Here is a 26767-nt window from a genome sequence, read left to right as displayed (position 1 = left end):
AGACTTTTTTTTAGACATGTTTAACACAAAGCGTACCTCAGCACAGCAGCGCGAGTGACTGATTTCTGTGGTAAGCTGTGTTAATTTGGTTGCGTGACTGTAAACAGTGTAAACAATGAATATTCATGAGGTAAGACATGGCTATTTAAAGTCACCGCTCCCAGCGCTTTGCCCGTCATCGCATCGGAACCGCGTTTGGAACCGAAACTAAGAAATTCCGCGCGGTTCCAGTTCCTGTTAAAAAACAGAACCTCGGTTCTCGGTTCCCAACCCTAGTGATCAGTGAGAACAGGCTAATGTTTATAAATGCCACGAGGGAGATAATAAGCCAGAGAGTGATGTGAATGATGCTGAAAATCAAAGTGATAACAATATAAGCTAATTTTAAAGAATTATAAAATGGAATTATAAGATTACAGAGGAAAATGAGTTGTTGGTTTTATCCTTCGGCACAACATGTTTCAGTGGAACTATAATGAGTCTTAGAATGCAATTTTGTCCCCTTTCACCTTTTAGGATTTTAAAAGACTAGCCCTTTACTGCAGAATGAGACAAACGCAAAAGAGAAGCATGTTACATGTTAGAAACACACTTATGCATTTAGCACTATACATGGTAGAAAATGTCCAGAGTTTTCCATTCAGCACATACATAAAGCCAATGAGGAGTTAAATATTTAAATTTCCCCAAATGCTGAGGTAGTTTACTTATAGATCTAAATGGTTCTGGAATTGTACCAAGGGCCATCACAGACTCTCAGATCCGTTGGAATTGTTTTCCCTCTATCTGAACGCAAGGTATATTAAACTCCAATTAATTCCCAGCATACACACGCTTTCTGCACGTAGAGTGTGGAAACAATTTCTGCTGCTTCAGTGTTTCTGCTCGTTTCATAGCCCACTGGAGAGAATGAGAGGATCACTGATGGGCATTGTTCTGTAGACCGGTCCCTCTGTTCTGGATTAACGATGTCTGCTGCTGGTCTATACACGCAGGACGCTTGTTTCCTCTGTGCCAAACTGCAGGGCGAGTGGTTACTGACGGCCTTAGTGTCCAAACTCAGCATAAACTCACAGGACACAAAGCTAGTGAAAGAGTCCTTCACTATGCACGAGTTAATTCCTGTAGTCAGGGAAAACAAAAACCGGGACGAAAGCAGTGTAAAGCTGCCGCTGCTCCCCTGAGCCTTCCCTATTCTGCACGGACACAGCCCAGAGCGAGTCTGAATGAGCTGCAGAGTCTGTGCGAAGAAGGCGGGTGACGATTGATGGAGGGGTTAATAGAAGGCTAATGACTGTGGAGGAAAGTGCTGGAGAAGCACTTCAGAGCATGAAATGTGTCAAACCAGCAATGAGACGAAAGCTGAGACCGTCGCGCTCCCTCACTTTTCTCAATCATTCCTTCCTACGCACTGCCTCCTCTCATCTTTCACAAGTTCTACCTTTCTTTCTTGTTCTCCCTTGTTAACTGTCTTTATCTATGTCCTTTCACGTCCTTTCTGTTCTCTCCATTGTTTGTCTTCCACACAAAGGTTTCCTTTTGCTACTTACTGTGCATCTCTTATCATAAGCAGAGAGAAAAAAACCACACTTGACAGGGTGCATATTGGCAACCAAATTATCCACAATTAATTAGCAACAATTCAATTAATTAAAGCTAATAACTTCTCACACATCGTGTATTGCTTTGTGGGGGTTTCCAGACCTCAGGATACTCTTGCTAATAAATGACTACTCTGTGAACAGAAAATACCACACAAGTGCATGCAGCCCCTCTGTGGAATCCGTACCCTCTGAGTTTCTCGCTCGTATCCCCCTCTTCCCTCCATATGTCTCCGCCTCATTGGGCTCGTTAGCATCGAGGCTAATTAAACAGACAGCTGTTGATGAGCAGCAACAGACAGGAGACAGACACAAACACTCTGACAGCTACAGTCTGGATTTGGGCTTCTCACTTTCATATCAGCAAAAAGTGTGTGTGTGTGTGTTTGTGTGTGTTTGTGTGTGTGGTGCTTTAATTTGAACCATGAATTTAATATCTCTTTAGCAGCCACATGAATGAAAAGCTTAGGCAAACTTGTCATAACGTGAACCAGCATATTAAATTGCTGAAAAAAGAGAGGAAAAAAAACGGCTGCTTCAAACTCTTACCCAAAAAAACAAACAAAAAAAAAAAAACAAAAAAACAAAATATATATGTATATATAAAATGAAAGCAGGCTCAGTCAAATGCATCTCAAGGATCATTAAATATCCATGCACACTTCAGCATCTCTTGAGTAGTGACTTCTTTTGATTCCTATATCCATCTGTCTAATAACTCGCGTCTACAAACTGAAGATATGTGGAAGTCAGACGCAGAAATAAAAAGGCTATATATAGAGATCTGGCTTCATGGGCATGTGCGCCGGCTCATGGTTGAGACTGAGAAAGCCTTGCTGCCAGGGACATATGGCAGATTCTGTGCTGTCACTGAACTCAATCTCCCATAAGCCTTTGCAAGACACCCAAGGTCAGTAAAGGATATACAAACACTCAGAACCTCAAGCTGTTACATTCACACACACACCCACAAAATACACGCTACAGCACTCGAACACAAATACACATGCATGTAGGAGTATCACAACACCACGGTGACACACAAAATACACTCACTCACCTTCAGGAACTTGTACAGGAGAAAGGTGAACCAGTTTGTCAGCATTTTCTCCGCTACAGACTCCGTCCTAAAGCGGGGGAAGGGGGGAAAGAAATTAATGTCAAATAAACATTACTTCAAGCTTCAAGAAGCTATGTAATGGCTTGCCTCGGGACTACTAAACACTCGGTCTGTGATCTCGAGAGAATCGGAGGCTGTTTAATTCCTCTCTGACAGCAGTGAACTAAAGACCAACGACAGCACCTGCGCTAACAAACGCAATAGACTCCTGAGCGGAACGCGGCCTTCTAACCGGCGCGCGCCTGAATGAATGAGCGATATTACTAAGCCAATTGCTCATTTTCTTCCTACTCTCTAAAGCAAACCACCAGTCCTCATTAAGAAAATGCACCAATTAGAGTAATTCAGTAACTTTTCTAGTTGAGCAGAAACCTGCCGCATAATAACAACCCTCGCACAAGTCCCATGGAATGGAGCTAATTAACAGACGAAGTAATTAGCGGACTTTATTAGCACTAATCTGTTAACGAAGGGGGAGAGGAGAAGTGGAAGGGAAGAGTGGGGTAAACTGTTTTCTCCTTCCTTTCTTTTTAATTATTCACTCGCTCACCCACAGACAGATGAAACACACAGAGAAATGAGGCAGTGCTAAGTTTAAATGAGGGAGAGGAACAGTGAGCCAGCGGAAAGAAGACCGAGAGAACATAAAGGGAAGGGAAGGGAAGCGAAGGGGGGTAGAAGATGGTGCCTGCTCATTTGTGTTTGAACTTCAGGCACTGCTTCTTTTTGTAAATGTGCTGGAGGAAGGTATGGCGAGAGTGAGCACAGACAGGAGGAATACCTGAACCTCATGCTCTTACATGAGCCCCAGTGGAGAATACTCTTGTATCAGTCAGATCATGGTTACAGCAGCTTTTGGGAAGCTCTGTACGTACAAGCACTCAGCTAGACCTTTGGATTTTACATGTTTCAGGCAATACACTGTACCACATACAGTACTTTGCTTAAATCCCCCCCCATTGTAGTGTTACAGCCTGGAAATGGACTTAACTGTGATTATGGGTCACAAATCGCATAGGATGGACAGAACCAAAGATACAGCAGTAGAGATTTAACTTCTACCAACAAAGCTACACTGGGACTGGATCAAAACCAAGAACCCGTATATGTCAGATCTGTCCATTCCTCACGCTGACTGCGAGTCTGTGGGAGGATGTGAAAATTGCTCACTACTGATCACCATTCGTGCTGGAAGAGCTTGAGTGACTTTTACTTAAGAAATACTGGCAAAAAAAAATGCAGTGATTCAGAAGTGCAAAGAGGATAAGGATGTATCCCTATACCAAAGGTGGCTAATGACTTGGGGGTGATTAGGTTTGCAATTAATAAATGTCTGCTTTTTTTCCCTTTAACTTTTGTTCCAATACTGTATATACTGTATACAGTAATGTGTAAAGGAAAATATGGAACAGACCACTGTGTGTGTGTGTGTGTATGGGTAAAAATGTGCATATTTATTCACAGAACAGTCATCATTTTTGCTTAAACATACATCCAAAAAAGCAGTTATTGCCTCACCCTTGTAATCCAATTCTGTTTGTTTTGTGAACAGTAATGACTGTTTTTCTGCTTAGAAAGTGTGTGTATCCATCCCCTATGATCACTCTTATACGCTGCATTTCCTCCTATGTTCCTCCTTATCTGTTCATCTCCTGCTATGCCTAAAATAACTCTTGTTCTTCACTCTTCCTCTTCATTCTGCAAGCCTGTCCCTCTGAGTGTCTCTCTCTCTCTCTCTCTCTCTCTGGGGGGCCTGTGTGCTCAGGTGTGTAATATTCTCAGACAGAAGTGAAGACAGAGATAGTGAGATTCTGGCGTAAACAGTAACAGCAGCAAAGAGAGGGCGACAAAAGACCTGCCATGTCCTCAATCATCAAACACGCTGAAAGCGTACACAGAGCGTCTAAGTAAAAACACGCGAGTGACGGCTGAAGGTACCTGCGGAGCAGCAGTTTGGGGTGGTTTTTGCTCTCCAGGTTTTTGTCGATGAGGTCAGAGAGCAGCTGCTTGAGGACTCCTGTAGCGTACTCCATCTCCCCCTGCAGTGCACTCATGATGAGTGAGGCCACGTTGCCCCTGTCGCGCATTGAGAATGAGCGCTGGGCCTCCAGTGTGCGGATAAACGTCAGCAGGAAGTGCTTCTTGTTCAGGAGCTGCCCGAACAGCGTCAGGGCCTTCTCCACGTTAGCCGGCACCTGATGGAGGAGGACAGGAGGTGATGCGTCATTTCAATGTTAAACGCTCTATTGAGGACACTTTGCGAATCAATTTGTTTTTGGAATGTTTCAGACACCATCTGCGCAGCCATTTTCAGGGTTTCTCATAGCCGACTATCTTACGTGGCAGTGCGAGACACGTCTTTGATTCGATCTCAACAGAGCCCAGACTAGTCATTATGCTTTAGAGTTGCTTTTGATCTCCAATTCACACTGAGCGTGTTTTATTGATACAGATTGACTCAGTCTGGCTAATAAGCCAGAACATTTGGCTTTTGCAGCAAGCTTCATAGACTAAACAGGCCACGAAACACTTTTAACTTGTCAGCATAATAAAGAGAGGCTGATTGAATGGGGTCATTATTAAATCGAATCTACCTTGACTGATATATTACAGCCTGTGCTGCTAATTGGCCAGTTTTTATGCAGACCAACAATCACAGAAAAAACATACTTGTTCCATGTCCTCTATGAAACAACTAATGACCAAAAGACTGAAGAAAAATTATGATCAATATTTTACTGACATCAGCTGAATTCTTTTTTGTTTTCTTGGAATTGACCAGCCTCATAAAATGGGTGTAGCTCAATCAATGACTCAATGCTGAGCTCATATTCAAGTTAATAGAATTGAGAGGAAAAAAGAGCTCGCATGTCATCTAGTCTTTGCGCTTACAGTGAATTCTGTGCAGATTATATTCAATTTGGGTGCAAAAAAAAAAAAAAAAAAAATAGACTTTAAGAGTTTAGCTAACTCCACTCCCCATTCTGCTTCGCAAACAACATCTTAGAGCTACATAATACACAGGGGAAATGAGACGGCACTCAGAGCAGCTGCCCCATTCTAACAGCTCCTAAACAGTGGAATAAAGCGCCGCTATCTTTCAGAGAGCATTTATTTAGAAATGTGTATGTGTCGCTCTCTGGAGAGGCCAAGATTGCAACTTAGTAGAAGCATAATAAGAAATTGATCCATATAGCACAAGAGCTGATTCCACCAGAGATATGAATAGAAAGCCAATGCAACACATCTACTCTACCAATTATGTGTGTGTGTGTATGTGTGAGAGACAACAGTGTGAAGTGGTATTTCGTAAGCCACGTGTTTACATGTGTCCTAATAATCCGATCATAATCCTGTTAATAGTTTCATTGGAAGAGAAATCTTCATGTACACACCTGAATCAGAAAATGAGGATAACCTGGAATGAATTTTTATGGATACAATCCATTAACTGGACAAGCATGACTTTTATTAAATGCATATAAGTGTGTGTATGGATGCATGGTGCATTATACCTCCATCTCTTTTAACACAGGATGATCCTCGATGCCAGGGAACAGCACTCTCATAGCGTAGGTCCGGTAGTCTAAGAACGGAATTCCCGCACCGTCAAGCTCTTGAGTCAGCTCGTGGATGTCAGTCTGCAGTTCAGCAAACGCTGTGGACAGACACATGGGCTGGTTTATATCAATAGTTCTTAAAGAAAAAAGCCACCTTGCATATGTTACTCTGAGGTCCTGCATCTGAGAGAGAGATTAAAGGTGTAATAAAGCAAAGAGAAACCGACCAGTTTGTTCCTACAGTGTCAGCATCGGTTAGCCGAGGCCTTCGTGTAGTCTGAAGAAGATGGAATGTGTCCTGACTAGATTCTCTTTACCAATTAATAGCAGCAGGCCACTAAAAGTGCAGCCTCTTGTCAGAGGGATTTAACGCTTCCTTTAGGATGCTGCAGCAGATGCCTGTTTGTAGGGAGGACAGGCTTTGGCAGGGGGGTGTTTATAATTTCTGACAGGCAGGAGTGTGGGCAGCCGTGTGCCTGTCTCTTTCAGGCACTGCAGGGCAACCGAGGGGGAAGAGTTTAGCAGGCGTGGATGTCAACCTTTGACATCCTGTCTGGACAGGAGAGGCGAATTGTGGGTTATTGACAGGCCCGAGACTCCACTGGCAACTTAATGAGGAAAGCAGAGAGGAGGAAGCAAGAGAGGTGAGAGACCGAGAGCAAGAGAGACAATGCGCAAGAGAGGGAGGTTCATTTGAATATATTAGTATTTGTTTTGCTTGAAGACGAGCGATCTTTGACAATTGTCTTGTTCCTCTCAGACGTACACCTCTTACCTGTCTAAACAATCAGTACCCGTGTTATTTACTGCCATGGCTAACAATCAATGGATAAACAAAGACATGAAGCACAGGCACGAGAGAGACGCTACTAAAACTAAAGCAACACGTTTAAAGTGGGAAGAAACACTACTTTAGAGAACACAGCAATAAATGGGACAACGGGAGCTGTCGATTTTTTTTCCCCCCTCACACTCAATCTTTGTTCATCCTAGAGATCATTCCTCCTGTTATCTCATAAGCACTAGCTCTCTCTCCTGCTTCTCTCGTCCCTCTCTATGGGTCTACATGTCTGCATAATCTCAGGGCTGGGACACAGACGAGGGCATCGCCTCAGGGCAGACCCACACTGAGATAACGGCTGCCTGGTCTCACGCCCTTCACAATGCATACAGAGGGATAGAGAGAAAAAAGAAAGGAGGTTTTTGCAAGCATCGCCATTAGAAGGAGCTTTTTATGATCAGTCAGTCAGTAACAAGCAAACACGCAAAGGAACACAACAGAAAGGAAAAGAGAGGAGGAAGGAGTTGATGGAGAAAAAAATATATTTGAAAGAAAATAAAAGTAAAAGAAAATTTGATGAAAAGAGGTGGAGAAATAAAAATGTTATGGAGGAAAAAAAAGACAAAAAGAAAATTAAAGAAGGGAGGAAAAAAAAATAGATATAGAAAAAAGTTCAAAAGGAAAGATGAATACAGCAACAAAAAGGACCCACAAATTCAGAAAAGATGCACAGAAAAGATTAAAGAAAAAAGATTTAAAAAAATTAAAAAGTAATTAAAATGGAAATATATATATATATATATATATATATATATATATATATATATATATAAAGAAAAATGTAGGAAATAAAGAAAAAAATCTAAAAAGATCAAGGAAAGAAAAATTGCAGTAAGAAATCTAGAAGAAAGGCACTTTGTCAGTACATTATAAGAAAAGACAGGAAGTAAAGTGAGTGAGACAGGAAGTGGTCATACCCTCTTTGCACTCGATTGCCACTCTGGACTCCAGGTTGTCCATCTGCAGCTGCAGGCGTTTGAGTGTGCGGTCAGCATCGCGGGACTTGCGCTTGTATGCGATGAGGACTATGATGATGATGAGCAACAGCAGGCCTCCTCCGGCCCCGATGCCGATGATGGCGGGCAGAGTGAGCAGGCTGTCCGAATAGATCTGCAGCGTACCAGGCGAGTACTCGAACCCTCCAACACGCACCTGCACCACACACAAATACAAACACACTTTATTTTTTTCCCCCCAAAATGTGTGAAGTGTGGCACCTCCCCCTGTTTTCAGCGTTTTCACTTAATGTCTCTGTTGAGTGTTCTGTAGTAAGTGGCTGTTAACAGCTGTAATTACCAGGAACACGCAGACTAAAGCTTTCCCATTAAACCCACTAAGACCTCACACCTCCACACAGAGCACATTAATTAAACAGCCCCGACCACACAAGGCTATTACAAACTACGTTAGGCTCAGGACTAGCACATCTCCACAATGCGCTGGCAATTTAACCAGGAAGAGGTGCATGGTGGGAAACGTAGTCCGTACAGTAAAGGGAGCACGGTCGCAGCATGTAAGCTTGATATTCAAGTGCATTCGAGTGGTTAAAGAGAGAAACGGAGTGATGGGGGATTTAAGCTGCATGAATGAGAGAAAATGGATGCGGAAAATGAGCCAAGTGAGGCGAAAGCACAAAACAAAAAGCACCCTGCATGTTCGGCTCCCTCACCCAGCTCGTATATAGGTCAGAGTATATAGGTCGAGGACAAACATCTGGGCCTGCAGGTCTCAGAGGGGCTCTCGTTCTTTTTTGTTCTGTCTACCCCCTCTCTTTCCTTTCCCCCACATCTATCTTTTTTCCTCCTCAGGGCTTTTTGCTCAGAAGGAGAGCAGACAGCTTGGGAAAAATAGCAGCATGCTATTTTAATACCCTTGGTAGATTAAGAAAATTAATGTATAAAATCCGTGCGGGGAAATAATAAAAAAAAAATATTAAGAAAGAAAGAACGCAGCTCCAGCTTTAAGGATGGAATTTTCTGTGTTAGAAAAAAAAAAATCCAAAAAATCAAATCAGCCTGTCTCCTAGCACACTAATCATTACTGGCGGTAAATACAATCACCTTTTGTCAAATCTCTATAGACAAAACCATTTAAAATCACATCTAAACATGAAACAAATGGAGCAGAGGTTACGTTGAATAAATGCAGGGGAAACCAGAGCAATGCTAAATGGAGAAGATGCAATAGAGGATAAATACTCGAAAACCAAAACAAAAGAAAAGTATTTAAAAAGAGCATACATCATGTATAAAAACAGCTCCTAAAATGCTTGTTTAATGCAGTTTTGGATGGAAAGTGAGCGAAGATGTGGCATTTAACAGCAGAGTCTCGGCAAGGTATTATCTTTATTCACCTCAAGTCTGAGGAAAATCCGACTAAAGCTGCTCACTGAATGCTTCCAATAAACTGCTCCGGGCTCTTATTAGTTTTTTAATACCGTAGCGCTGCTGAATTTCCTGCAACTGACTGATCAGGTGTTGTTGATTAATTTTCTATAGGAGCAGGGTTCGGACAGTAGGGCCAGCAGCAAGGTTTATATTAATGTGCTTGTTCTAACACATGATTAACTCTTACACAGGGACTTGTTTATAGCGGCTGTAACATAAGCGATAGCGGGAATTAAATGTAAGCAAATAAAAAAAGAAAAAAAGCAACTCTTGGTGCTGTGGAAAAGGGACATTCCATTAGAGGCTAATAATCATCTTCATGGAGCCAACATAACATTACTCATCATTGATTATTTTCTTAGAACAGCACAACCACTGTGTTGTATTCCTGTCTTAGTGTTTCCCTCAAACCCAGCACTCAGATACACTACACGTTACTGTGACCAGGACATTAGGCAACACCAAGGTGCACTAATCAAACACCAAACATCTTTAGAAGAAATGCTGACATTTGAACAGAGGTCGCGTTTAAATAAATCCTTTTCCTTGAGGAAAAAGCCTGATATGCTTATGTGCCAAAAAAGTATAATATTACCATAATGGATTTAGCATACCGTCAAATAAAATGTTTTTAGTGTAGATTTAGGATGAGCGTGAACTTCGCTATGGAGGTATTATTGCAGAAAAAAAACAAACAAACAAAAAAAAAAAAACTACTGAGCACCTGTGATGGTGGAAATGTAGAATTATTTTTCTTCTCAAATACCTGGTTGCAGGTGAACAGGTCCAGGTCTATAAATCACAGGTTGCTGCAGTGAATATAGTAAATATGTGCACGAATTCCACTGTCAAACGCGCTCAGGTGATTTGCTCCAATAATAACTCCGTATTTCTCCTTCATGTTTAAATGGCCTGACGGTCGTGCTACAGAGGTGAAAGGTTGAAGCCTGTTATGGCTGTGTGTAAACTCACAGTGACTTTGTGCTGGCCGGTGAGGTCAGGCCATTCACACAGCAGCTGAGCCTCTGACACGGTCAACACGCACGGCTCGTCTCCTATCAGAACCGTGTAGTTCATCCGGGTGTTACCGGGTGCTGCCGGGATCAAGTTCTTCCCCTGAAACACACAAATGCAAAGGTTTAATATGTATTACATGCACATTTAGATTTGCAAAGAAATGAAGCAGTCACGATGGTCCCAGCTTCAGGTAAGTGGATGTCTGAATCAGTACCACACCTAAATAAACTAAACTCAATTAGACTTAAGCTTCAGAGCTGCAGACAAAAACCTGACTTCAGATTCACTCACTTTGTACAGAAGCCGGAGTTTATTAAAAGCCGCAATCGTTTCGTCTCCACATTTATATGCTGTGGATAAAAAGACGGCTAATCGAATGAAGGCTCTTCTATACGAGCCAATGAAATGCTGGATTCTAACATTTTCATGGATATAGTTAGTTTGCCAATATCCAATATCCCGCTCCCCAGGGGGCTCATGGCGAGGCCTGGGGGGTGGAATAGCACGAGAAAGGTTGGCATGGCAGTGAGCGCAGAGATATTAACCACCGGAGGGGGATCCAATTAAACGTGTAAATAAAGCCCAGAAATAGTGACACACACAAGCATGTGCACGCTCACATGTTGATTTACACACACACCTCTTGATATACCCAGGAGGCCTTGCACAAAGTAGAGAAAAAAAATTAATTGCACGGAAAATCTGATGCACATCTAATTTATCTGCAATTATTTAATGGAATTGGGTTGATTTGCTGCTCTTAATTTCTGTGTAGAGTGAGAGGGGGGGATCTGCTGCTTGGCAGGAGAGTAGTAATCAAAAAGGTTTCATTACGGAGTTTGATTTAACTATAGGAAGTTGGTTATGGGAGTCACGGTGCTGCTTGCTACGGTATTTACATTCGAATTGGCTCAGGGGAAAAAGAAATATTTTTCCATTAAAAATACCACAACGGGTTTTCAAACTAGGGCTTTGAAGTTCAGGCAGAGAGGGAAAAGCGGAGGGGGTGGAATAAAGTCAGTATCACCAGAGGAGATGGGTTAAAGCATTGGCGCCTCAAAGACGTGAGGAATGAATGCTGGGGAGAGTAAACAGGCTTTCAGATGCTATCGGTGACTGAGAGACAGGCTGCCAAAAAATTGCTTTTTATTTTATTTTTTTTTCCAATCAGAAAGCCATGAACTTCTTAGTCCTTCATGTGTCTAAAGCTTTGTTTGCGAATACTAACACAAATTCACTGGATTCATAATCTATTACTGATGAGAAGGATTCGAGTGTCGATATTGTCTGAAATGGACACGATGATGAGAAAATCTGGCTTTTCAAATGGTTTGATCATTACATCGTGTTCAACTGGGAAATAGTTATTTTATGTTTATTCATATTTGCATATGAATGAAACAGCAATCTAATCACACAGCTGGGTTTTGGGGGGTTAACGGTGTCTAGTGTCCTTGCTCAAAGTCGGTGGTTCTTTGGCAGCCAGGATATTTGCAGAGGTGACAGCATTTCTAACAACAAACGCCTAGTAGGTATAGAGACAAACCAGAATGTCATCAACAAAAACCCTACTGTATATTAGTGGGCCAGACACCTATTTTATTTTATTCCGTCAGATCTGCCCCAAACGGCAGTAAGAAATCTGATACGGGAGCTCTGTTTCTTTTGTGTCTTCTATTGGCTCACAAGACCAAGGCTTATGAATTCATAGATCAATATTCACCTAGTTTAGATGCGTTTAATTTATTTAATTATTTTTACCCACGAGACCTATCTTGCGGTTTTTGGCGAACTAGTGCACAATTAAACACCGGCAAGCAAAGCGAAGAAAGGATATTAATATTACTGTCCAAATACCATTAGCATTATGTATAAAAGTTTAGATTACACTTGTTAGACGGGTTGTAGGGCTATTTAATGGTTAATGACCATTTTGGTGAACTCCAAATATTTACATTCTTTATTTATGTCTACACAAATGAAGGCAGCAGATCAACTCTCTCTTCATGCACCATGTGCAATGGCCAAAACATTAGTAGTGTAAATTTGGGACTGGAGGAAGGGCTTCCAGAGTGTTTTAGTTAATACCGGAGAGGTAAAAAATAACCTGAATTAGCATCAATTAGCTCATCTAGCATTTTCATTATGAAAAGCTCTTTGGTGTTTTGGAGTACGTTCCTCTGTACTCCAGCGTTAAAATGCGGCACTGGTGCACTAAGTGTGCAAAGGTTTTTGCAGCTCTGATGAGCTTCTTTGAAATATGTTTTAAAATTCTTCTGCAGCCCACAGTGAATACCTCTGACCCAGATAAAGTCAGCACAGATGAAGTGAAGAAAACTGCAACCAAAAGCAAATGGTTTTTTTTTTTTTATGTCCCATGTCCTTTCCCCTTCAGTGAACTGCTGTTTCCGCCAGGTGAATCTTTTTTTGTTTGTTCCTACTGCTGTTTTCTACAACACTGAATACAGAAGGCATATTTTTCTGCTTGCTTCCATGTCTTCAAAATAAATGTCTAAATGTGGCCAAACTGTAGATACTGGCACCTCCATATTTGAACTCCCAACCTTCAGATCAATAGGTCAGAAGCTTAAGTGCCACCCATACTCATATGTATAAGCATTTCCGTAAGAGAGAAAGAGAGCGAGAGACACAGAGAGAGAAAGAGAGAGAGAGACATCATAGCACTATTACATTTCAATGAATAAAAATAAGCGCACTCATACTTTCTGCTTCGGTGACCTTTATTGTTTAAACAATCTGCTCGATGTTTGTATTGTTAAATAAGATTCAGACCCCTACCTTGAGAATGAGAGGTGAACCTGGCTTGAGCTCCAGCATGGTAGGAGGGAGGGGTTCGAACACAGGATCAGGGTAGTAGGTGAAGCTCTCATTGACCACCAGCAGCGAGTAGACATTATCCATAATAAAGCCTATCTCGTCTGGACTGGTGCCCACCTCTGATACACTTTTCTCAGAGTCTGAAACTGCCACCGAGGGCGCCAGGCACACCATTACAGTGTTATTGACCACCGTGCAGTTCTGAACGTGAGAGGAGAAAGAGATGTCAACATCCTTTGGCATCTCAATATTTATAGACACTTAAAAATTTATAAAACACAAAACAAAATGTCAAGATATATATCCAGGTGTTAGAATCAATATAAACTGTATTAAAATAAAGACGTTTATGATACTAGGGGGGGAAAAACTGAATAAATGAAATGAGATAGATGGGACTGCTTGGGACAGTACCACTTCTGTCTCACTTTTGCACTCCATCAGTGAAAAGTTTTATTTCAACAATGCAGACTTCATATTAAAACTAGAATAATTATCCTGTTTTTTTTAACCATAAAGAGCACAGTTATAAAAGGAAAATTATTTATAATCACAATATCCACCATCACCCAGATGAGGATGGGTTCCCTTCTGAGTCTGATTCCATCGGTCACCATCAGCTCTGGCTATACATTTGAATTGATAAATTTTATGCTGAATTGATATGTATTTGGAAGTAGGGGTCAGAGTGCAGGTCAGCCATTTTACAGCACCCCTAGAGCGGAGATGGTTAAAGGCCTTGCTCAAGGGCCCAAGAGTGGCAGCTTGGCAGTGCTGAGGCTCGAACCCCGATCCTCCAATCAACAACCAGAAACACTATACAAATAAAACCTAATTAAAGTGAATTACTCCACAGGACAGGGGTGAACATTTGACATAAACTCTGTGTATAAGTGGATTGACTGAGGGTAAAGAGGTAGAAAGAAGGAGAGGGAGAGAATGGACTGAGCAGAATGAGGAGAAGAGGGGGGGATAAAAGTGTGTAGGTCGTGTTGGAGAAAGGTTCCTCAAGCCCTGCAGGGACTCAGCCGGAGACTTGGGCAACTTCTCTTTTAGACCTGATTTTCTGTCAGTGGCTGACATTTAAAAGGTTAATCTGCTTAAAGGAAATGCAATGCTACACATTGGCACTCAAACACATGCAGAAACACACAAATGTGCAAAAAGCCCAAGGCAGGGTTACTGTGAGGGCAATTAAACACCCTCCGGAGATCTGTTTCTATGGGGAAATGATATATTTATATTGTGCAAAAAGGAAAAAACTAGGCCCCTGTGGGATCCAAGCTAAAGAGGAGATCATATACACAGCACCACTATACTATTGTGTGTGCATGGGATTGTATTAATGTTAATTGCCATATCAGCATTAATGGCCTTTGTCATGGCAAAAACAGATGTTAATCAAACATACAATGAAATTCAGCTAATAAAAAAAAGGAAACTTTCTTTACAAAGAGACAACGCAATAAAGGATTCTTTTAATTTACTTGTGTTTCACATTGTAAAAGTTTTCCTGGGTCTGTCTTACAAAAGTCTTTCAGAGTTTCAGCTGATAAAAGGCCAAAATATGTTATCACATGGGTGTTACAATGATGACATTTTGGTGGTTCAGTAAATGCCCATGAGTCAGTCTTCTACCGTCTATATGGCACCTTGTATTGTGTGTGTGTGTGTGTGTGTGTGTGTGTGTGTGTGTGTGTGTGTGTATACACACTTACATTGATAGATCTGATTTCTCCTGACTTTGCTCTCATCTTGGGCTCTCTCACAGTGGCCAGGTTAGTCCCAGTGACGGTCAGCGGGGTCCCACCACTAAAGAAAAGAACACAAGGCCATAAAAACAAAGCACTTACAGCATCTTCTTGAAGTTTTAATCAACTATCAAGCCTCCATTATTTCCAGTACCCACAACTGCCGATGTATTATCACACTGCCAACACAATCCTCTATAATACACACTTTAACCATTCTGAAAGCAACCTACCGAGTCAAGTGTATTTACCGGACTGGAGTGCTGGAGTACATTATGAGAGGACAAATTGAGAGAAAATCTATTAATCTATTATTCTCTCAGAATCTACCACAGCGCTGGCCGTGTTCTCAAATCTTATTGGCCAGGTTTTTTTTTTTTTTTTAAACACATGCTTGTTTCTATAGTAACAAATAATTCACAGGGACTCTTATGGCAGATGTTCCACTAATAAACTAAGACTGATAATAAACAACCTTTTTTTTTCCCTTTAAAAAAGGTTCATATTTAGCAATTAAAAATGTATAATCGTTGATTTTTGTACAAAGTGGTTTATTTAACATTTATGGAGAATTTATTGTGGTTTTCCACAAGATAGGTGTCTCCAGAACAGAGGAGGTTTTCATTCCCCCCCACTGATACTCTTCTAATTTAGACATAGCCAGTTCCCATCCATCAAGAAGCTCTCCTATCACATAACAGGCTATTACATGCTATCACCGAGGTACCTAAAGCCAGCTTACCAACCACATCTTTTCAAACGGCTGCTCGTGCAGTGTCCGAGGGTGGCGTGACACGCTGGGAAGAAAGTGCTACTCGCCCTCTTTAACATTCATGAGCTCAAGGACACCCGTGATTGGCTAGTGTGGCTGTGATTGACATGGAGAGAGGATGCCGTGTCTCTCTTCCTGAGAGCATGGACAATTTTGTTCTATTAGGCTTGTTTTTCTCGGAAACATGACAATCTGCATTTTCTGTCTTATTGAACTCAAAATAAAAAAGAAAGTGAATAAAAAAAAAAAGGACTAGTTTCGGGGCGTGTTGGTATAGAAAAAGAGTCAGCTTCAGGGTGGTAATGGCATCACACCATCCTGTCACTGATTATTTTAACACATCCTGATAAGTGTTATAACAGCTCTTCCTAAGTGTTTTACTCCTTGCATATTATTTAGTCAATAAAGATAAGAGGTCACATGCAGTTTCCTGTCAATGACCTTGATCAATAAATCATCTATAGATATAGCATGATCGATTGTATGCTTATATTGGAAAATAAACAGCCTGGTGTTTTCACAAACAAACTGCATTGATTAACCGAACAGAGAGTAACGTAGAAGGATTCCTTAAGTCTATGTTCATCAAGAACTCCAGAGATTGCAATATGCAAATTGCCAATTCTGCCCTCGCCACACATGCCTGCCTCTTTCGTCTGCTGCTGCCTAGCCTGCATGTACACTTAATGTGGAAGCTAATAGAGTCTATTATAGTTTTACGTGAAAGAACACTTGCGTGTTACGTGTCTAAGATTTTCCAGTGTGGTTCTCATACCACAAAAATTGGCAACAGTAATGCAGGAACACTTTTGGCACTTTAAAAGCAGTTTGTGTGCTCAAACTGGCTCCCCAGAAAGGAATTCATGCATAAAATATAAACGTTTAGAAAATCTCTGGGATTTTAAATAAGTTAATATGATTTAGATGAAGATTAGCTCATATATTAGGAGTAAATTATGTAAAACCCCAATAATTCCCAAACACTAACTGTAAATATAAACATTCCCATAGAGCTTCTTGAACCGGTTTGCAATCGACTTATGGATAAACGACGTAGTAACTGTAGACGTTACACAATGGCTGACAAACACTCCAATCTAGGGACTATTTAGGGAAGATGGGTAAATCTGTTAAGTTAATCAAACTGACAAACAAGGCCATACCTAATCTGTTCCTGTTCTGTTACAAATTACAGATAATGTTCTCGTAACATGCTGTCTTTTCTATGTATGAATTAGCCATTAACCTATGAGGGTCACCATAGTGGCCAATATGATGACTTAATGAGGTAATTAGCCTCTGGTTACCTATTCATTGTGATTAAGCTGTGATTTAGCAATTACTGATCATTACACTCACACATTCGGATAGGTAATTAGAAGGGTAAATATAGTCCATCTGAAAGCCTCATTCTGTCCCTCATATTCTCTGGTGAGCAATTTCATAGTTTCATATGCCAAACCCCAGTGCGGTCCATCACCGATAAGTAATGTAATTAGACAGATGTATAGAAAGCCTATAGAACACGTGTGCACCATACACACCAAGGGATGACGGATAGGGCTTAACTAGAGGTCGGCTGTGACTCGTGGGCCGATACTTGCCACATCAGTAGAATGGTGTGATATTACAGATGTGGAAGTCAGCAGGAAAAGCGAGCTGCTCCGTCAGACGAGGGGAGCAAACTCATTGCTAGACTGTCAGTCAAGCAAAGCTCTGATGGGATCATAGCAACAGCAAATATGAGGCCTAAAGAGGTCATTCCCCCCAGGCTAATGCATTCGCATACTTATTCTCTCGCTGTTTCACACCTCACACCATTTCACTACTGACTAAAGAGCTGTGTGTGTGTGTGTGTGTGTGTGTGTGTATGGCACAAGGGTTGCTCTCATTTTCAGGATGCTAGTACACCACTGTTTTGAAACACGGTCCCACTGGCGGCCATTTTTTTCCCTGTCAGCTCTTATGGTGGGTGTGATCCCCGGAGACGTGGCTGCTTATCTTCACGCTCTCTCTCAAGCATGCGATGTGCATCACGTATGAGGCACCCTTGAGAAAGAGATGACTGTGGATGTACTACAGGGCCTGAAATAAAATGCAGTCTATGCGTTCACTCAGTCACGCACCAAAACGGTCAGCTTGCCACAACACACACGCACGTCTTACACAGATTAAGCTCCTACTGTCCACCTACACATCCTCAGTCCTTTAGTAACACTACTAATTCAAACATATGGCCATACTTCTCTGAACACTCTTCTCTCAGTGTAGCTTTTTATCCCTCCATCTATTTGTCTTCGTCTGTGTACCTGGTAATGCTCCAGTTGGGTTCGATCTTCAATATCGTTGGGTCGTCTGTGTAGTTGAACTTCACCTCAGGGTTCCTCAGCTCTGCAAAGTTAATGTCCACCATCACCGGAGTGCCGCCGATTGCCGAACCCGCTGGAGTTACACACACAATCTCTCTCGCGCTGCGCCTGAAGCACATGCACACACACACACATACACACACAGGTCATCACATGGAAACAGACAACTAAAAAGAAAGGTAAGAATCTTGAAGAAACTCATGCTTCAACTGGATGTGGACATAGAAAGCCAGGATGCAATTCAAAATCAATCCCTAATGCGTTTTCTGTTTTTTTGTGTGCGCGTGTTTTGTTTTAATACAACCCGCTTTAATACATAATTCTCATCATGAAAAGCCCTAGCCTTAATGTACTTCCATTAAAGCTTGCAGAAAAAATGCCACAGTAAAGATGCTATTAGAATTTTCACAGTATTTACATGTTTGTTTGGGGACAAAAAGAGTTTAAAATGCTATATTCCACTGTTAATGTACGGCAACGGAAACATGCTTCTTAGAAATCCTGGCTAAAAGGCATGTTAGCTGATGCAGAACAATTGCTGTCAGTAAGCCCAGGTCCTTTATGACATGCGTTATTTGCAGTGTTTGTTTTGTTTTTCTTTTATTTGTTGTTGTAATTTTTCTATTTAAAATGTTGCCTAATTTTACCAATTTGTCCCGAGTGAAATTTTACACTAGAAAGCTTTTGCACTCCTTTTTGTTTTACTCAACACTCAAACTCTAATATAGTAGGCTTGAGCTGACTCTACAACTAAGCAATTTCTACTATACCTTATGTAATATAATATTGCACTGCACCTTATACACTGAACACATCTAGTAAACAGGAAGCTATTTGGGATTCTACCCTGTGGGACTATCAAAGGAATACGGTGGATACGGTATACGGTTTCATATTTTCACCAAATTATGAAATTGCCTCTCTATCTAGTATAGAATTATAATGCCTAATTCTAAATAATTTCAAGTCACTACATTAAGTTTTAGAATGAACAGCCTGTTCAGCCTGCACTGTGTTATGTGTTTTTCCTATAATATTATGTAGTGTTGTACAAGCATGTGAAAGAATGTCAAAGCTTACAATAACCTACTATTTTTCTCATCCTGACTTTAAAACACAGTTTACAGCAATAGAGAAATAGAAATAGAGTTGATTTAGTGTGTGTGTGTGTGTGTGTGCGTGAGTGTGTGTGCGCAGGAGTGCGAATGTGTGCAAGAGTGTGTGTGCGAGCGAGTGTGTGTGCAAGAGTGCGTGCGTGAGTGCGTGTGCAGGAGTGTGTGTGTGTGCGCAAGAGTGTGTGTGTTTGCAAGTGTGTGTGTGTGTTTGCAAGTGTGTGTGTGTGCGTGCGAGTTTGTGTGCGTGCATGAGTGCGTGTGCACGAGTGTGTGCACGAGTGTGTGCGTGTTGTGTTTCCCCAAGCACTATTACAGAACATTCAGGACAAAATTTATAGGATGCATAATAAGGAACGAATAAAACAAAAGCTAGACACTTCTCTCATCTTCCTGATTCGGATGAAGAGTGTGTCTCAGCATGCATGAGCGTGTGTGCATGGAATTCTTATACTGATCCTCTCTCCGTGTTGCCCTGGCAACCATTTTTCACAACACGCAGCCGAGATACCCACAGAGTTCTGTACATATTTTGACAAGGTTGTTGTCAGAAGTGCAGGGAGAGGGAGAGAGAGTGAGTGAGAGAGAGAGAGAGAGAGAGAGAGAGAGAGAGAGAGAGAGAGAGAGAGAGAGAGAGAGAGAGAGAGGAGAGAGAGAGGAGAGAGTGAGGAGAGAGTGAGGAGAGAGAGGAGAGAGTGAGGAGTGAGTGAGAGGAGGAGAGTGAGAGGAAGAGAGAGTGAGAGAGAGAGAGAGAGAGAGAGAGAGAAGAAGAGAGAGAGGGAGTATATAAAGGATGGCAAGAGGTGTAAAGAAGCAGACGAGAGTGAAAACTAGAGATAGGCAAGGAAATGACATGAAGATGTTGCAGGGGCTAGATAAGCCAATGAATGACTGCTTAAACAAAAAGCCCTTCACACACACACACACACACACACACACACACATAAAAGCACTCATCTTATTCATAAAAGAAAAGCAGCCCATCCGCCTCAGTGAGGTATGAAGTGTGTGTAGGCGAAAGGCTCTGGTTCCCTCCTGCACGCTGTTGGAGTCTGGCTGTAGGAGCCCACATGGTGGGCCGCCCCAGATATGAAAGTACACAAAACCCTTCTTTTCTCTTTCTCTCCGTCTCAGTCTCTCTCTCTCTCTCTCTCTCTCATACACACACACCACTTGGCAGGCCCAAATCAAGCTACCCTCTGTGTGCCTTCAAATCCTCCTGCATGCCTGTCGCTCCTTACAACATGTCAGACAGTGTGTGGGCATGCAGATAGGGTGTATGGAAGTGGATTTCTGCTATGAGGAACTGCTTTAAGCATAGGATAAACCACCTAGCTAAGATTGAATGCCAGATGCTGGGAATACTGAAGTGTTGGTGGTGGGAGCTCACTGGAAGAAGCTGCATTTCCTCCATCACACCAAATAAAAATCACAGTGTGCACTTGTGGAACCTGTGAACTAATCTCCACCCGTCACCCAGACATAAGAGCAGACAGATATTTATGAGATTAACACGTCACACACTTCAGGGTGAATGGATGCTCTTTTTCTGAACACACTCTCAATTCACTTTGGGATGTTTCTACGTAAAGGCTGCAATTGAATCGTGTATATAGGAAACAGAATAAAAAGAAAGGTTGTAAAGAGGGGGATGAAGGTTACCTCTCAAAGCGGCAGGTATTGAGACCGATCTTGACGGACACAGCGCTACCGGCGTTCAGATGGCTGCCATGGATTGTGATCTTTGTCCCGCCAGAGAACGGACCACGGGACGGCATCACCCGTGTGAAGTACGGAGACTGAGAACGTACACACACACACACACACACACACACACAGAGATAAGATACTCGTGTGGTACATTCAGATGATACAGTTGTGATGTTCATGACATACAACCTCCACAGAAGAACATCAGCATAGAGAACATCTCTCTGTGCCAGTGATTTATAACAAATGGAGGTGAAGATGTTGCTTTAACACTTCAACCAAAAGGAAGTCATTAGGACACAGAATTACATCATCATGTCATTATACTGTATATGCTTTGTCTTCTTTAATAAATAAATATGATTCTTTTTTTTTATCATTGACACTTTTTTTTAATCATTATCATTTTTTATCATTTTTGTTACCATGGTTAATAAACACCATATCATGCCACCATACAGCTGATTATTTGTATATACGATATTTTTGCCATATCAGCCACCTTTATTAAAACATCGACCTGCATTCCGTTCACAGTAAAATACACATTATAATTTTTTTTTTAAGGACTACTAGCAATACACAGCTGGAAGTAACCGTGTACTCACCACAAAAGTGAAGGCTTTAGGGGAGACGGCTCTGTACTCGGGCTGACAGTCTCTCACGCACACCTCCACCTGAGCCTCCTGCACCCGATAGCCCGTAGCATCAGCTACACGACACACAATCCTACAAGCACAATACGAAAACATGCACATTTTACACCTACTCAAACAACAAGCACATATCGCTAACATCATCCTCTGCCCTGTTCACTTTTTTGTTGCAAAATAGCATTAAATGAAGCTGTTGTGCTCTAGTCACGTAACTGACACGGCAGGAATGATCATCTGTAACAGAGTCGTTTTAAAGAAATCAAGTGCACCCTAGATTACAGAAAACATACACATACAGGGTCTAATGAACCAGCGGGAGCCATACAAGTTGAAACATCTGATTTTTACAGTAAAGAAATGTTTTGGAGGGTGGTAAATTCAACCTATTTAACTTATTTAACTCTTAAGCAGTTCAGAGAAATACGATTAGATAGATAAATAAACAAATAAATAAAATAATATAGACAAATAGACAGACAAACCTACTTTAGCACAGTAAAACAGAGGCATGTCCCAGCACAAGGTTTTGTAGTACAAACCCAGAGGACATGAAAAGAAACCCTTTAGCTTTCAGGTCACATGGGGAGCTGACGGACATCATGCTGCTTATTGGAGATTTTCATTTTGTCATTTTCTGGTCAATAATTGGTTGCGATTAAAATCTTTTAATTATGTCAGGGTGCAATGTTCTCATCTCATCTCTGATGAAATGTAAAAACCATTCATCAACAAGCTTGTCAGTAATTTCACTGGTGAGTTGAACACAGTGCTGAAAAGACAGAGGAGGGAGACAGAGGAGAGAGAGAGAGAGAGAGAGAGAGAGAGAGAGAGAGATGGATGGATGAGAGATGAATGAGGGAGAGCTGGGAGAGCTCTGGAAGTAGCCTAAGGCCCCCCACTGCTCTAATGAAAACCCATTTCAGCAGTGATCGAGGAGCAAGACAGGATAGTGAGGAGAGCAGAGCCGAGTTGGTATAGTACCTGAGGGCTCTCTCTCTCTCTCTCATGCACACAAATGGACCTTTTGCATGTGTTCTCACTGGTGGGTTAATTAGCTGGGATCAGTGTGTGTGTGTGTATATGTGTGTGTGTTATTAGCATCCCTGTGATTAATGAAATATGTCCACCCTTCCCATCATGCCTCGGGGCATCTCCTCCTCCTATAGTGGGTTATCAGCTCCCCTGCCTCCTTCCCCTGTGCAGGTGGCCATGGCACTGTGCCCACGGAGACGCACATCTCTATGTTCCAATACAACCGCTACCACGGCAACAGCATCCCCATGGCGATTACAGAGCAGCCAGATTATGACAAATCTGGTCAGAGACGACAGACACATTTTTTGTGGACGCCTACAAGAGCTTCTGATTCACACTTAGTTACTTTAATAAATCATGCTGCATGGCAAATAAAGTGTGTGTGGTGCATAATTGTCTAAGTGTGTCGGTTTCCTGTCTAAATGAACTTGCAATGACCTCTGACATTAACACACTCTCTCTCTCACACACACACTCTCTCTCACACACAACCTCTCTCTCACACACAACCTCTCTCTCACACACACACTCTCTCTCTCACACACACACTCTCTCTCTCACACACACACTCTCTCACACACACACACACACACACACACACACACACACACACACACACACACACACACACACACACACACACACACACACACACACACACACACACACACACACACACACACTCTGAGGGTAGGGCTGTTCACCTTGCCTGATCCTGAAACGACAAATCAGGTTCAATTAAACCTGCTCATCTTAATAGCGAGAGGTAATCAGCTCCCCTGGGCAAGGTTAAACGGCCGTCACAGTCATTGTGCCCCTCAGTGAGAGTGTTATCAAAGTGCAGTTATCTTTCACACATTAGATCCTGTTATTACACCGCCATTACAATGGACTAATGCTAAACATTACAAAGGGCTCAATACCAGCCATTACCTAATGGGCCAGAGTCAGTAAATTAGTATGCAGTGAGTCGCACCTTACATTACTGTGTGAAAAACGAGAGGAAGAGATGATGAATTGGAGGGAACTCACTGCTCAGCACTGATGTACTCCTCCTCCACAGGCTGGCAGGCCACCTTCCCGATGCGGATGCCGTTCTGGATATCGCGGAACTGCAGGCCCAGGTTTTCTCCGGTGATGGTGAGCTGCGTGCCTCCCTGGCGCGGCCCCGTCTCCGGAAACAACTGTGCCAGAGAACGAAGTGCTTTTAGCCATCAGTCATTACACAAAGTGTGCACTCATGTAGCACAGAGAGAACTTCAGAAGCCCTCTCGAGTTAAAGCTCAATGAACTGCTTCTCTTCATTTCACTGTTCCTCACCTCTGGTGCGCACCTGTAAGGATGTTAATGCGGCGGAATAGAAGTGACGAGGAGTGCGTGTGAAAGCGTGAGATGTGAGGTAAGAGGCTACAACGTGTACACTGCATTGGGGCGATGAAGAGGAGAAGCAGAAACAAGTGTGTTAAAATGTGACAATGGAGTTCTGCTGCTCTTAATCACACCTTAAATAAGGCCTAGAGGAGGAGAAAACTAATCACCCATCTGACTCAAACAGGAGAGGAGGCAAGGGGAGAGGATACCGAGAATAAGAGGTGAGAAAATGAATAAAGTGGTTGAAGGGACCAACGTAAGGAAAGGAGAGGAGAATAAAGAGAGGAGAGGAGAGGAGGAGAACAGAGAAAGGAGATACAAAAAGTAAGGATGGAGAGGTTAGGTAAAGAGAGGAGAGTAGAAAAGAGTTAAGTTGAGAAGAGGGGAGAAGGTGAAGAGAAGAGAAGAGAAGAGAAGAGAAGAGAAGAGAAGAGAAGAGAAGAGAAGAGAAGAGAAGAGAAGAGAAGAGAAGAGAAGAGAAGAGAAGAGAAGAGAAGAGAAGAGAAGAGAAGAGAAGAGAAATAAAGAGGAATACCATCAAGGAAGGAATAAAAGGGGAGAGATTGAAAGGAGATAAGAGAAGAAGAATAAATGTAAGTGAAGAAAAGAGAGGAAGGTGAGGAAAGGCAAAGAAGAGAGAAGAGAATAAATAAGAGGAGAGATAACAGTCTCAGGAGGGAGGTTTTGTGAACAGAGAGTAGAGAGAGGTGAATAAGAACAGAGTGCAGGGCAGAGGAAGAAGAAAAAGTGGGACAAACAGGAAAGAGTGGAACGAGGAAGAGGTTTTCTTAAAGGAAAGTTCCAACAAGAGCTATTAGGATAGTTGTAGTACTGTCCGTGGCTCTTTTTCTGCTCCTAATGAAATTACCAGTTAATCCAGCGAGTCACGGCTCAGCCCTACACACACTGCGCTACACACAACAAAGCAGGACCATCATTTGGCAGGACTTGAGTTCCCATAAATCCTCCACCAGTTAATATTCAATTAGTAGCAAAATGGATAAGAAGGCAAATCTTTTGCACAAAGAAGAACTGTGCAACTGAAAGAGAAAAAAATGAGGCTGAGGAAGCCGAGAGATAGAAATGAATGGGGAAGTCCAAACCACCACTGTGTGCCAAAACCTCATGTATACACACAGAGAGAGACGTACACACACCCGCCGACACGCTGCGCCTCACACTCGCATGACAGGCTGTGGTGTCTCAGTGGGTAGAATCAGCGCTAAATTACACAGATACAATGACCTATGTCTCCAGCTAAGTGTACACACACGCACTCACACGCACACACACTGTAACTGTTACCAACAGCAACAGATGGCTTGTGGCCCAAACTCACACTGCTCCTATAGCACCTGAGGCTTATAGCAGCACGCATAGACACACACACACATACACCCCTTTAGTTCTGTCTCTACATCCCATTTCTCACATCTGTGCTTATTCGATTAAAACGTGCTGGACTGATATATCCACTTTTCCTGTTTCCTCGTGTGTCATATTTTTACATATGCCATGCATCCTTAAGTTCACACTCACCGAACATTTACACTTACTTATTAATGAGAAAAGAGCAGTTATATACTGGCTACTGAACGTGTCTGAACACATTTCTCTAGATTTCAAAGAACTGCTTAGTACTACTTTCAGGCTTCCTGGAAAGTCACTAGTTTAACAAGCATGGAAGCTAACAGCGTTATAACACTTGCCGAGACATTCACGAAGTTTAGAGCATTTATAGTATCTAGGTATCACAGAGTTACACATTTGACCAAAAGTCCTCGGCTACGCTACGAGCTGTGGTGTTTTGTCCTCCCGATCGCTCAGGAGAGATCACCAGTCATCTGCACATGCTAATTAAACTGCTTAGTAAAAAATATCACTCTACTATCAGTCAGATGTTTGTGTGTAGTGCAGCTAGAGGTGGACATCAAGACTGAAGAGTCTACAAACCAAATAAAAACATTTGTTTTTGTAAAGACACCAAAATGTAGAATTAAGATAAGATGTAGAATTTTACCTGAACCTGAACCTTTTGTCCACCAGACAATAATGAATAAAGAATGAAGAGCTCAGACAGTAGCCCCGGGCTAGAGATTTGTTCACCCCTACAAATCAGTCCAGCATTTCTAGTTGGAGAAGAAAAATCCCAAACATTCATAAAACTTTCTGCATCCGTGCTTTTTTGTGTCTTAAAAGTAATAGTAACAGATGAGCGTTTTTTTTTGTTTGTTTGTAATTCTCTCTGAATCAGTGTTTTTTAAGCATATGGTGCACTACGTAGGTTATATCTCAATATAGCTTTTGATATCGTAGCGCAGCTGCTATGCTAATTCTCATTACAGTCACTGTTTCACAGATATGAGGCAGATCCATTACACACAAATGACTAAAATAGTGTAAATAAGATGCTAGACACAGTTCCACTTTCCACACAAAGAGGCAGAAGTGAGCAGGAGAGAAGTCAGTTGTAGTTTCTGTGGTTGGGGTAAAACCGAAGCTGATTGGGTGTTTGGGAGGTCTGACATCAGCTGTTCCAAACAAAGCACCGCCTAATGCAATCAGCAAGAAGACAACAAGAACCGCACTCTTTCTTTTGAGTGGTTTAACAATACAATTCTATTTGC

General features: G+C 42.0%; 1 protein-coding gene across 1 annotated transcript in view; it reads right to left on the bottom strand.

Moving 5' to 3' along the window:
- The window catches only part of plxna1b (plexin A1b), a 182158-nt gene that overhangs the window by 11710 nt on the left and 143681 nt on the right, over positions 1 to 26767 (bottom strand). The window contains exons 13-23 of the mRNA XM_060868021.1: positions 23802 to 23953; positions 21687 to 21807; positions 21031 to 21167; positions 18197 to 18364; positions 15083 to 15176; positions 13326 to 13565; positions 10482 to 10625; positions 8040 to 8274; positions 6237 to 6379; positions 4660 to 4916; positions 2662 to 2728 (exon numbers count right to left, since the gene is read on the bottom strand). Coding sequence (XP_060724004.1) covers positions 2662 to 2728; positions 4660 to 4916; positions 6237 to 6379; positions 8040 to 8274; positions 10482 to 10625; positions 13326 to 13565; positions 15083 to 15176; positions 18197 to 18364; positions 21031 to 21167; positions 21687 to 21807; positions 23802 to 23953 — 1758 coding nt within the window. The remainder of the gene's footprint in view (positions 1 to 2661; positions 2729 to 4659; positions 4917 to 6236; positions 6380 to 8039; positions 8275 to 10481; positions 10626 to 13325; positions 13566 to 15082; positions 15177 to 18196; positions 18365 to 21030; positions 21168 to 21686; positions 21808 to 23801; positions 23954 to 26767) is intronic.

Source organism: Tachysurus vachellii, chromosome 4, assembly GCF_030014155.1.
Source record: "Tachysurus vachellii isolate PV-2020 chromosome 4, HZAU_Pvac_v1, whole genome shotgun sequence".
Classification (NCBI taxonomy): Eukaryota; Metazoa; Chordata; class Actinopteri; order Siluriformes; family Bagridae; genus Tachysurus; species Tachysurus vachellii.
Note: the sequence above shows the minus strand (reverse complement) of the source record. Positions and strands in the feature narration are given on the sequence as shown.